The sequence below is a fragment of the Sinohyriopsis cumingii genome, chromosome 3 (genome assembly GCF_028554795.1).
Source record: "Sinohyriopsis cumingii isolate HCF-2022 chromosome 3, ASM2855479v2, whole genome shotgun sequence".
Classification (NCBI taxonomy): domain Eukaryota; kingdom Metazoa; phylum Mollusca; class Bivalvia; order Unionida; family Unionidae; genus Sinohyriopsis; species Sinohyriopsis cumingii.
The window spans coordinates 92254738-92266283 of NC_142963.1; the positions used below are offsets into that span (position 1 = coordinate 92254738).

Here is an 11546-nt window from a genome sequence, read left to right on the forward strand (position 1 = left end):
GTGTTAGGACTGGTCGGCCTGGTGTCAGGATAATGTGCCTGGGTGGGACATGATGCCCCAGTGCTAGACATCACTATAAACTGCCACACTGCAGACATCGTAGCGATTTGACTGAAAAATTGTTAAAGCTACGTTAAAAATCCAAATCACACACACATGAAGCGCCATTACATTTCATGCACTTACACTTTGAAAGTTACCATTTAAATATCGAGAATTACAATGAATTTCTTCACTAGACGTCGCTCTCGTGAACGGACCGCGTTATTTTTTAAACAAGGAGGCTTCTTATCGTTGCTGTAAAATTCAACAGATTAAATCTAAATACTCGCCATAAGAAATGGAATTTTCATCACAAACAGTTACATACAACGTGTGAATTAGGGATTCTCGACATATGATATTGAAATTTCAACCACCGCTGTGTAATTCAAAATATACACTGTAAAACGTCGACATAGGAAATAGTACTGTAAACCACCACTGTATAATTCAACATATAAAATCTAAAACCTCGATCTTGAAAATGGAACTTTAAGGACATGCAGTTTGATCCAACACGTGATATTGGATTGCTCGACATACGATATCTAAATTTCTCATTGGACCAGCTTTTGTCCGCTACGGCTCCTCATACTTCCTTGGCGTGATCCCTCGTGGGCTTCTGTTACCTGTTCAGATGTATGTTCCTTTCACACCCGCGAGCGTATCTGATTGGCATATAAAAACGGAAGAGTCCATTGATAGCGGGCCAATCAAAAAATTAGTTAGCCTATAATATGAAGATTGACAGTAGAAGTTCCACCTACTTGACAATATGGTCCGCTGGCAACCTTGCGGTGTAAATCAGCGTGAAGGTGGTTTAGGGTCCAGTAGAACGTGACAGCGAAGCTAAGAGACTTACGTGACTGTGTAGTAGAGAGATTTACATTCTAACTTGTATTTTACCTTGCAATGGATAACATATTTCCTATGTATGTCTTTCTTTGCTTTGGAGTAGGGATTTTCTCGAATACAACAGGCGCTTGCAAGGGATGCGATTGTGCTGTCAGGTAAAAAGGACAAGTTCTTTGCTTATACTTTTGAATCATCATTACAAATTATGTTCATATACGCTCTACTCTAGCGCAAACGCGCATCAACACACATACACGTGACACATACATGTAACACATACCCATGGACACCCACATGTGATAGCCATGTGAACAGTACAAACGACAAGTTTTTATCACCAATCGAGGGTTGTTTTAACTTTCGTCTTCTGTAGAGCGCTTCCTACAACGTTACATATTTTCAGCGTAGATGTTTATGGTATAGCAACACGATTTAATACTAATATAGTAGTATGAATCGAATATCTATACTTCTGTAATAGGTAACTTTTTACAAGTTATTTTTCGTCTAAAAGATTTTTTTAAATATTAATGCTTTACTTTTACACTGAATCTCTCCTTTTCATATTAGGATGATTAAAAATTGAATTAATTTCATTTTGTGACACTTAAAATGTCGCATTTTTAAAACTTGTGATCAGCAAATTATCTAAGCTTTTTTTGTGTCAAAAAGAATTAACTTTGTATGCACCTAACTTAGTTGAATCAAGGAAGAAATATTTGTTGCGACGCAGTTTCGCTTGCTTTGATACGTTCGAAATTTTTCCCGTCTTTGATCTCTGATGAAAACTAATTTTACGACTCGTTACTTACCTGTTACATGTTCAGAAAGCACATGCCAGTTAAATAGTCCGGCTGAACCCAGCGCTTTACAAATCCACGTGCCCGACTCGCGGGATAAGCCCAAACATATCTCTGGCAAACTGTATGCAGTGTACATACCCGCAGGCAAGTCCGAGAAGAGTTTTCTTTTGTTATCAGCTCTTTATTTTCACACAATTTTACTGACAGTCGGTCTTTTCCTTGTACTGGATAACAAGGTCAGCCTCTCATTTGTCTCACACAGACATCATATATGAATGTAAAAGCAAGTTTAACAAATGGGAAGTACATAATTATATTTTAATTTAACAGTTATTTTAATCCTGATATTAATACGTATACGGTATTCCCTGACTAGTCTTTACATAACCACGGGCATCTAGTGAGCTCGAATATATGAAGACAGCCACTCTGAACAAAGTGGTATGTCTTAGATTGTTTTGATAATTATCGCTACTTCAAGGTGAATAACTGATTTGTTGTTCTTGATGTTGTTTTGGGTTTTAACGACATTTCTCTGCCGAAGATAGGCCATATATGGCGGCACGCATAAGTGGTGCAGGAGCAACCTATATATATATATATATATATATATATATATATATATATATATATATATATATATATATATATATATATATATACTGGATTAGATACTAAAAGCTTCATGATCAATTGAACTTTATGTGAAATCATGATTAAAATTAGGTAAACACAGTTCTGTGCTTGGGTGTTCAATTTGTCAGTTTAATGTCTTTTATCTAACCATCACTTTTTCTTAAATATCTAGCCATTTCAAAAACCCTTATCTGGATATTTATCTATTTTAATTCATGTATATGTCTGTCGTTGGTCCTCTGCATTCTAACATGTTATCTCTTTCCTCGTCTTCATATCTATCCACACATACAATTTACATTTATATGCTCAGATGCGGTTCGATCCCCGGCCGAGTCATACCAAACACTTACAAAAATGGTATTAACACAGCTGCCTCGCTTGGCGCTCAACATTAAGAGGTTAGTGTTAGGACTGGTCGGTCTGGTGTCAGGACAATGTGACATCACTATAAACTGCCACACTGCAGACATCGTAGCAATATGACTGAAAAATTGTTAAAGCTACGTTAAAAAATCCAAATCACACACATACACATTATATATATATATATATATATATATATATATATATATATATATATATATATATATATATATATATATATATATGCTTTGCTAACTTGTTTTAAGGCGCAAGCAAAAATAACAAAAAATTTCTTTCATAAAATTTGCATAGCCATAGCTACTCCATCGACATTAGAACAAATTTGGTTTCTGTTCTACCTTTCAAATCGCCACATTTTATATGACGTATGTTTACAAATATTAAAATATGCTTATTTCCACGTCCATCCTACTACTATCTGGTGTGATATATATATATATATATATATATATATATATATATATATATATATATATATATAGAGAGAGAGAGAGAGAGAGAGAGAGAGAGAGAGAGAGAGAGAGAGAGAGAATTATAAATGTTGTTGTAGGGTTTAACGCCATTTTTCAGCACACGATAGGCTATACCTGGCGGCCAGTATTAATGGTGGAGGAAGAACCCGGGAAAACCCCGGAAAGAACCACCGACCCATGAGAAGCTACTGACAAGCTTTCTTACATACCCACGTTAGCCGAATCCGAGACTCGAACCATCGCAGACAGAGGTGAGATGGCAGTGATCCGTAACGGAAAGCGCTTTAGACCACTCAGCCACTCGAATTATAAATATACACCAGACCGAACGGAAAGTGCTATCCCTGGATTCTATTGAAGCATGTTTGATAATAGTAGGCAGGATTAATGTTTAATACAAATAATAATATCATACAGGCTAGATAATTTGTAATTCATGCCATACGCAGATTCGAACCCAGGTAAACGGCACCCATCGCCTTGCTTGCACTATATATATATATATATATATATATATATATATATATATATATATATATATATATATATATATACATACACGGGGTGAGATTAAGTCAGATTTTAAATCACAATAATAACTTTTTTTGCCGGTATTGAATTTGCTCTGTGCTTGCAATTTTATTATGTTTGCCTCTTTCGTACGATGTCTGCTTCTGAAGTCAAATCTTGTATAAAATTGTTTTAAAAAAACGTTGAAATGGTGTGGTCGAAGACAGTAGTGCATAACTCCAACATTTGCCAGGTCCCAGAAACGATTTTGATTGCAACAGAGCAGACCGCAACGCGAAAGTTTTTGGTCTAATAATAAAAGCATAAATACGTGTACCTTAATTAAGTACAGACACGGGCCGCGGACAGCCCAATATGTGTATGCGGGCGGTATGCCCTTTGCCGCCCTGTGTTGTACATCTTTTATTCTAAGAACATATATAACATTCTTCATGAGCATTTTTCCATTTATCAGCGAAATTAATAATTAATTTAATAATTACCATGTATGACCAGTTTATTGCTGTATGACTCAGAGACTTAAAATATAATGGCACTCAAGGTAATTCAAGAATCATAAACTGAAATGTAAATGGCACTCAAGGTAATTAAAGAATTAGAAACTGAAATGTAAATGGCACTCAAGGTAACTTAAACGTAGTTTCTACTTTAGTCATCATCCAAACTGAGGAGCATTGATATCTTACTTATAAACAGCAATCAAGGTAGGATGTATTTCATTTATACCCCACCTCTTTTATGATTGATTCGGCTTTCTTGCGATTGTTTCTTATCAAGGATAAATCCTGAAATAATTTATTTGGATAAAGAAAACAGGTGCTATTCAGTTATGTTTGTTGGTGGGTTCTGCAAAAATTTTATAGGGACTCGAAATCTGTATCTGCTGTAAAAGCAATAATGTAGCCCAGCTATCGGTTTACACGACGCATTAACAGACTGGAACGGTTTGCCAAAACTGTTTTCTTCTTTCGAGTCTTTATCAAACGCTCAATCTAATCGTGTGCTTGGTTCTAAAAGTCTGGAGAAGAAAGTTCCACAAAAGATCTCTTTGTGAGGTAGTACAGACGCAACGATGCCTGTACGTTCGGGATTAAAATGCATGGCATTAGAAATAAACCTCCACGTTTCTAAATGCCTTAATTGTAGTGAACCAGTCTGTCTGGATGTATTTAGTGCCCAAAAAGAAGGGAACTTTGTGCAATAATGAAACATTTGTGTTACCGTTAATCAGAGCAAGACAGTGTGGATTGAATATGCTGAATGGCCCTGTCTCAGTATGACTAAAGATAAACACGCTTCGCAGGAGAGACTTCCTTCTTCACGAGATACAATGAAGACTGAGAAAAGAACTTCTTTCTACGATGCCCGATAAAGCTATCTTAGCGTCTTGAATACAACTCTTTCAACGAATCTGGTGTGTTCTTTAAATACAATAACGCAATCTGCAAATTAATGAATTATTAATTTCAAGTCGGATCGTCCGCTCCTGTGGCCTAGTGATTAGAGCACCCGGCTTGGATGCAGGAGGTCGCGGGTTAGAATCCCGGCCGAGTCATACTAAAGACTTATAAAAGTGGTACTTACATCTACCTCGCAAGGCGCTCAGCATTACGGTTATTGCTAGCACTGGTCAACCTGGTGTCAGGATAATGTGACTGGGTGGGACATCGTAATGATATGACTGAATTTTTAAAAATCTACGTTAAAAGCCAGATCACAGTCACACACACAAACACACACACAAGTCGAATCAAATGAAATCATAAAAATGCAAATTTTGGATCAAACGAAAAAATGGATCGTACTGCAAGAAACATGCAAGAAAAATAAATTGGAATCTTCAGCAAGAAACAGGCACGGAAAGATACAATCTGTGTGAAACATGGCTAGTGTTACATGCACATCCAGATAAAGCTCACAAACTCTTAATTTACATTCAGACAAACGCAGGCTCACACCCACTCTTGTGTGCTTCTACTGCAGGAAAGTGAGACTCCTGTTTTATTATTTTAATAAAAACAAAAAACATTTACTGTAGACTACATGTAGTGCTGAATATACGAGTAATTTTGATCCAGATAGTTTTCTTCAAAAATCATGATTTCGTTTGGAATTACTGTTTGTCGTCTTTCTTTCTGCCTGTCCCATTTTCCTCTTTACTAACACTCCTCTGTCCTGATATTCACAAACTTCCCGAAGGCTCCTAATCAAAGTTATTTGTTTCACAATATTTTTTATCAACTTGTGCTAATTACTTAGTCAAAGGTGTTTAAAAGGAATTAAACTGACAGTCTCGTTTCATTATTGCACAAATTGTGGTTGAAAGCCTGATCATGCAAGCCTCTTCAAGTCTTATGCCCGCCTCTTAAGTTTCCAAAGATCATTGTATTTTTTTCATATCCCTTATTCTTCTTGCATGTCTTTTATTTATTTATTTATCTATTTGCTTGGCAGAGAGAACCCCCGGGAACCGGCAGGAGTTAGGACGATTAAACTCGAATGCCAAGAAGGACAGATCATGTGGTATGATCCTTATGGCGCCGTTCGGATTATTGTCCAACCCAGGTTTTCTGGTGACTTCCGATTCTGTTTTACAGTAAATTCTGGATATATATTAGTGAAAATTTCTAGGGAAATTATTCCCAGCACGAAAACTCCGGAGACGCGGCTTGTTTACGAGAACAGTGGTGAACTGCAAACTGTGCTGACAACACGTGGCAAACTTACAGAGTACTGCATAACTGCCTCTGAAAATTTAATACTATATTTAGAACCTGAGAAAGTTCGACATCCGCTGGCTGTTCCCAAAGTCAGCATATTGTATGATATTGAAAAGATTCCAAGAAATCCACATGATCTTTTCTTAGAAGGTGTGTATTTTTCCTATCTAGTTACGATTATTTTTACTTTTTGCCGTCATTACAAAGGCAAATAATATCATTTGTGAACATTGTAAAGAAAACATCCATTAATATTTTGTATGAGAGCTTACATGAATTATGTTTTCACATATTGCGATCTGTGCAATAAAAACAACCTCTCTCTCTCTCTCTCTCTGGGGAGACGCACCGTCTCTAACTCAACCAATATGAGAAGAAAGAAGCCAGTTATTTGTGAAATGTTTTTACCGATGTCTTGATAACCCAGTAACCCATCACATTTGTGTGTCATCTGATAGGTAAATGCGTTTCATCATGTTGACTCATCCGAAGCACATTTTTCGAAATTATGCGACGTTTGGTTTGACGATGCCCATGCATATCACCTTATGAGAGCTTCAGCCGAAAGTTTATTCATGCTGATTGATCATTTGACTTTGGATTTTACGGCACACCAGTACTTTGAGGCGCAAAAAATGTTGCAAAAAAAAGCTGTATTAGGAAACTCATGTTTTCTAGACATGAATTTCCCCACTACAATTACGCTAACAAATCAAAAATAAAAACAGAGCTTTCAGATCTTTCAAATAACTCCTAGTAACATTTTTTTCTGAAATGAAAGACATCAGTTAAAAAGCATGTCCTAGTATTTCAAAACAGAGATAATTACGGTGAATCTTTTGTTGGGTGCACTTCGTAACCTGAGAATGTGTACATTCAGTTAGTGTTGTTCAACTGCCACTACCTTTAGTTTATAATTTGTCCGGTGTTATTTAAAAAGAATTGTTGCAGTTTTGTTAACTGAGGACAGGGATGACATCTAAAGCAGTAATTTGGTAGATATAATCTTATTAAGGTCAACATTCACAGTACTTCGTGTATTTCCTTTGCATTTTAAGCATTTTTATGACAGTGATACAAAACGAACGTAGGGACTGTGGCAATGATAAACTGTCAGATAACTTCAGACGCATTGCCTTCAAGTCTTACCTGTGAGGAATGTTACAGAGCTTGCCATGTTACACACCAAACAATTAAGGTTTCCCGATTTGAAGTCCGATTGGAGGTAAATAAACAAGACATGTGAGGAATGGATGTAGGGACATGTAGTTAATGATTTTTTGTGAAAACTAAAAAGGAATCATTTACTAGTATCATCAAGGCATGCAATGAAACCTGAGAAATACATGGAGTATCATTGCACAGAGAATGTCTTTTTTAAATGTATCGCCTAGATCGTAAAATATTGTGTTGTAACGGTCACGTGAAGAAATCTGGTCAGGCAAGCCTAGTTTATGGTTGAGAATGGAGATAGGGTTACCTGGCACATGATGTTCTTTCTTAACAAATGCTATTTTGAGGTTGATCGGTTTAATTATAAATCAAAGTTACACGAATTCGTACCACTTTAGCGCTAATATTTCTTTGATAATGCACTTAGACGTTGATGTTATCTAAAGATAGGTCAAAAGAACATGTTGTTAACTACGTCAGTTCTGTTTCTAAGTGACCGAACATTTTTTCCATACTATTTTCCCTGCTTATTTCTGCAGAAGATTTAAAAATCATGCCAACTAATAAATAAACGCTACGAAATGATAAATGAACACGGTTTGAGAAGTCATTGCAAAAATTGTTTACATGACGTTATTGATATTAAATTGCTTCTTTTTTCCCCAGAATGCCGTCCCTGCAGGGAGGATGAGATTTTGAAGGCTTACTGCTCTAGCGACTTTGGTGAGTATTGTTTCTCCAAAGTTGTGTCGGTAAAATCAGCCGCTTTATCAAAGAGTCATATGGAGTTTCGTTGAGTTATCGCTTTTAGCTCGAGTTTTAAGTGATCTCTGCTAGCTCTAACTGTATTGTTGGATAAATAAATGTTGAAATACATTATAGGTACATTGCAACCTTAAATATTTTATTTATCACGTAGAAAGGCATATTGGTTATCTGGCTTACAAGGATAATATTTTCTTTCCATTTTTTCTTTCCAGTTGCTGTTGGTAGTATGTCTGAACTAACACAAAATCGGGAAAGTCAAACGTTAGAAATCCACGCAGAAATTTCTCAGATTGTGCGACAGAAAGGGTCACTTTTCAACAGAGCTGATAGGAAGTCCAAGACCCTTCAAGGGACCATCTCAGTACCAGCTCATTGTGGTGTAATGTACGGCAGTGGGACCTTTCTCTTTACCGGTAGAATCAAACTTGGACGAATGAGGCTCGGTTGCGCCCCCTACATAGAAAAGTGGCTGGAAATTGTTGAAAAAGCAGAAGTAGAGGGCAGGCTCATGTGCTCCTATGGATAAAGATTTGTGATTGGCCAGTAGCGTGAAGAAAATAGATGCACAGGCTACTTATCTGCCAATGAGTATGATCGTTTTCACTGGTCAGTCAGAAGTTGATGCCAGAACCAGTCGGAGTCAATGATAATTGCGCGCGAGGACTATGCAAAAACAGCGCACACCAATCGGAGTCAATGATAATTGCGCGCGAGTACTATGCAAAAACAGCGCACGCGAATATAAAATAGTTGGTGGACTTTTTAGAATGGCTCTTGGGATGTAGTCATTGACGGCAGATGTTCGCCTCTTCTGTGCTGAGAATTTTCCATTTTTTAACATTTATTTGATAGTTTTCAAGGATATGATGATGACAGTTACCCAACACATTTTTAAATCATGTAATAATTTTGAAGTTGTATCTTACGGGACACAATATAATTGATCTGCACAGGGAATACACTAGAAAATACACCCATTCCTGGAAACGCCGAGACCTTGCTCGAATGAGGGAAATAAGTCAAAATCTTTACCATGACTTATGGTAAGCTGAATTTCTGAAAAATCGCAAGTATCCACTATTACACTTCAAACTATATACTCGCCAATCCTTCCAAAACTTTGGCTCTTAACAACGCAATTAGATGTTATATTTTAGTGAAAGATGTAAAAGAAATATATTAAATAATTTATTTTGCAAGAATAATACGTCTTTCATTAATGTTTCCTTTCTGGTTTTTACAGTGATAATTGGAATCTAAAATGACCGAAGAATTCTACAATGTTTTCAGTCACAGAAAGAATACTAAGAAGCCAGGGTGGGTGGGTGATTTGGATTTTTAGCGTAGTTTTGACAATGTTTCAGTCATATCGCTACGATGTCTGCAGTGTGGCAGTTTATAGTGATGTCTTGCACTGGGACATCATGCCGCAAGCATGTAGCATGATGTTCCACCCAGTCACATTATACTGACACCAGGCCGACCAGACCTAACACTAACCTCTTAATGCTGAGCACCAAGCGAGGCATCTGTTAGTACCATTTTTGTAAGTCGTTGGTATTACTCGGCCGGGGATCTAACCCACGACCTCTCGCATCCGAGGCTAACGTTCTAACCACTAGGCCACCGGAGCTGTTTTAAAGGCCAGGATGTATCATCAAACACTAGATTACTTGTATCACTCGACGATTACATAACCAAAACCTTCGAGTTTCACTTTTCTGCTTTCAGGCTCAAACTCGTGTTCCAGTAAATCTGAAACTGCAAGTGATGTATTGCTTGTCAAAGACTCTTACATTCAGTGGTGAGATACAGTTCACAAAAGCCAGATCCTACTGGAAAGCAAGCGTGATACTTCGAAACTTTAAATGCACGTCAAATACAATTTTCTTCTGAACACCTTTAAGTAAATATAATGTTCTAATTGTTCTTTTAAATATACCATTGACTTATTGAGCCAGTTAATATACGTAAGCATTCTTAGGCCATACATTTTAAAATTATTTGGACATAACTTGAATGCAGGTTTGCAGGTTAGCTCATTAAAGAAAATATCATTTGAGTGCTGCACTCAACCACATAGTAGAATGCTTGCACACAAAAGCATAGTATTTTAGTGAAAATCATAATCAAGCTTCTGAATACATGAGATATCCTGAAGTTATGCTTTATTCAAGAGTTCCACGCATAGATTTTTGTCCCTCTCTGCTATTCTACAAGCATGTTTACTTTGAATCAGATTGTATCCAAAAGCATTGTTTTCTAAATGAAACATTGACACGTGGTACTTTTCTCCTGTATAGTTGTGTTTTCTTGTGCATTAGATTGCCCAAAATGACTGAATTTATCTTCTTTACTTTTCAGATTAACCCACTTTCATGATAACAACCTTCCCATCTGAAAATTCAATTTCGACCTGGCACCAGGATGAAAGAGATCTAAAACAAAATATGTGATAGCTGAAGATTATTGATATTAAACGAGCCTGTGCATGCAACACGGTCTCCTTTTTTGGTTTTTATCCACTTCTGATTCAATTAATTTCACTTTTAACGAAAAGCCCACTTAGTCTCTTAAATTCAGATATTTTCGGTACGTTATTTGAATTTTCATACCCTAGGACATCCATCTGGCAACTTAATTTTCCAGTAAAGAAATGTTTAAATTCTGAACATCCTGAAATGATTTCGCAAAACTTACAACTTTTCAAACATTCCTGAATTTATTTGCATTCCACTATAAGTGACTTTTAAAAAATATACAATCATTTTCCACCTTTATCGTCCCTTTCTCTCTCTCTCTCTCTCTCTCTCTCTCTCTCTCTCTCTCTCACGTCATTTCTTCAGACATTATTGCTGTTTCCATTTGATACAGCACAAATTGAAGCATTTGAATTGTTCGCTTCTTGAGGCAGTGATGTTTCTGTTTTATTTGTATTTAAACCCTTGGTTATTGTTAGCAATTGCGGCTGTATTAATATGGGATTTCACTAAAAGACTTATTATGTCCAGTTGGTCCTATATGAAAATGGGACAAATCTATTTTTCAATATGGCTGCCAATGTGGCCATCTTGAAAATCTTGTTATGGACATTCCTCCTCAATGGACGGCATATTCACGTGGGGTTTCATCAGAAGACTTCGTGTTATGTCTAGTTG

At 36.7% G+C, this 11546-nt stretch overlaps 1 protein-coding gene across 4 annotated transcripts; it reads left to right on the top strand.

Annotated features, from left to right (window-relative positions):
• The first annotated feature begins 822 nt into the window (after nt 1–822).
• Nucleotides 823–10885, top strand: LOC149803282 (meteorin-like protein). 4 transcript variants are annotated; one of them, XM_089952965.1, is made up of 6 exons: nt 823–1052; nt 6182–6597; nt 8287–8343; nt 8601–9705; nt 10120–10258; nt 10753–10885. In XM_089952965.1, the coding sequence occupies exons 1-4, from the start codon at nt 955–957 to the stop codon at nt 8912–8914; spliced, it is 885 nt and encodes a 294-aa protein (XP_089809091.1). In that variant the 5' UTR covers nt 823–954; the 3' UTR covers nt 8915–9705; nt 10120–10258; nt 10753–10885. The 4 variants fall into 4 exon arrangements, with proteins under 4 accessions (XP_089809091.1, XP_089809092.1, XP_089809090.1 ...); XM_089952966.1 differs by having other exon boundaries at nt 8601–9454; XM_089952964.1 differs by having other exon boundaries at nt 8601–9431; nt 10120–10294.
• The last annotated feature ends 661 nt before the right edge of the window (nt 10886–11546 follow it).

Bases quoted from the DNA above. Each gene is read 5' to 3' on its own strand.
- LOC149803282 (XM_089952965.1), top strand. From the start codon at position 955: ATGGATAACATATTTCCTATGTATGTCTTTCTTTGCTTTGGAGTAGGG. The intron at 6,598-8,286 runs GTGTGTATTTTT...TTTTTTCCCCAG, and splicing joins ACATGATCTTTTCTTAGAAG to AATGCCGTCCCTGCAGGGAG. The intron at 8,344-8,600 runs GTGAGTATTGTT...TTTTCTTTCCAG, and splicing joins TTACTGCTCTAGCGACTTTG to TTGCTGTTGGTAGTATGTCT.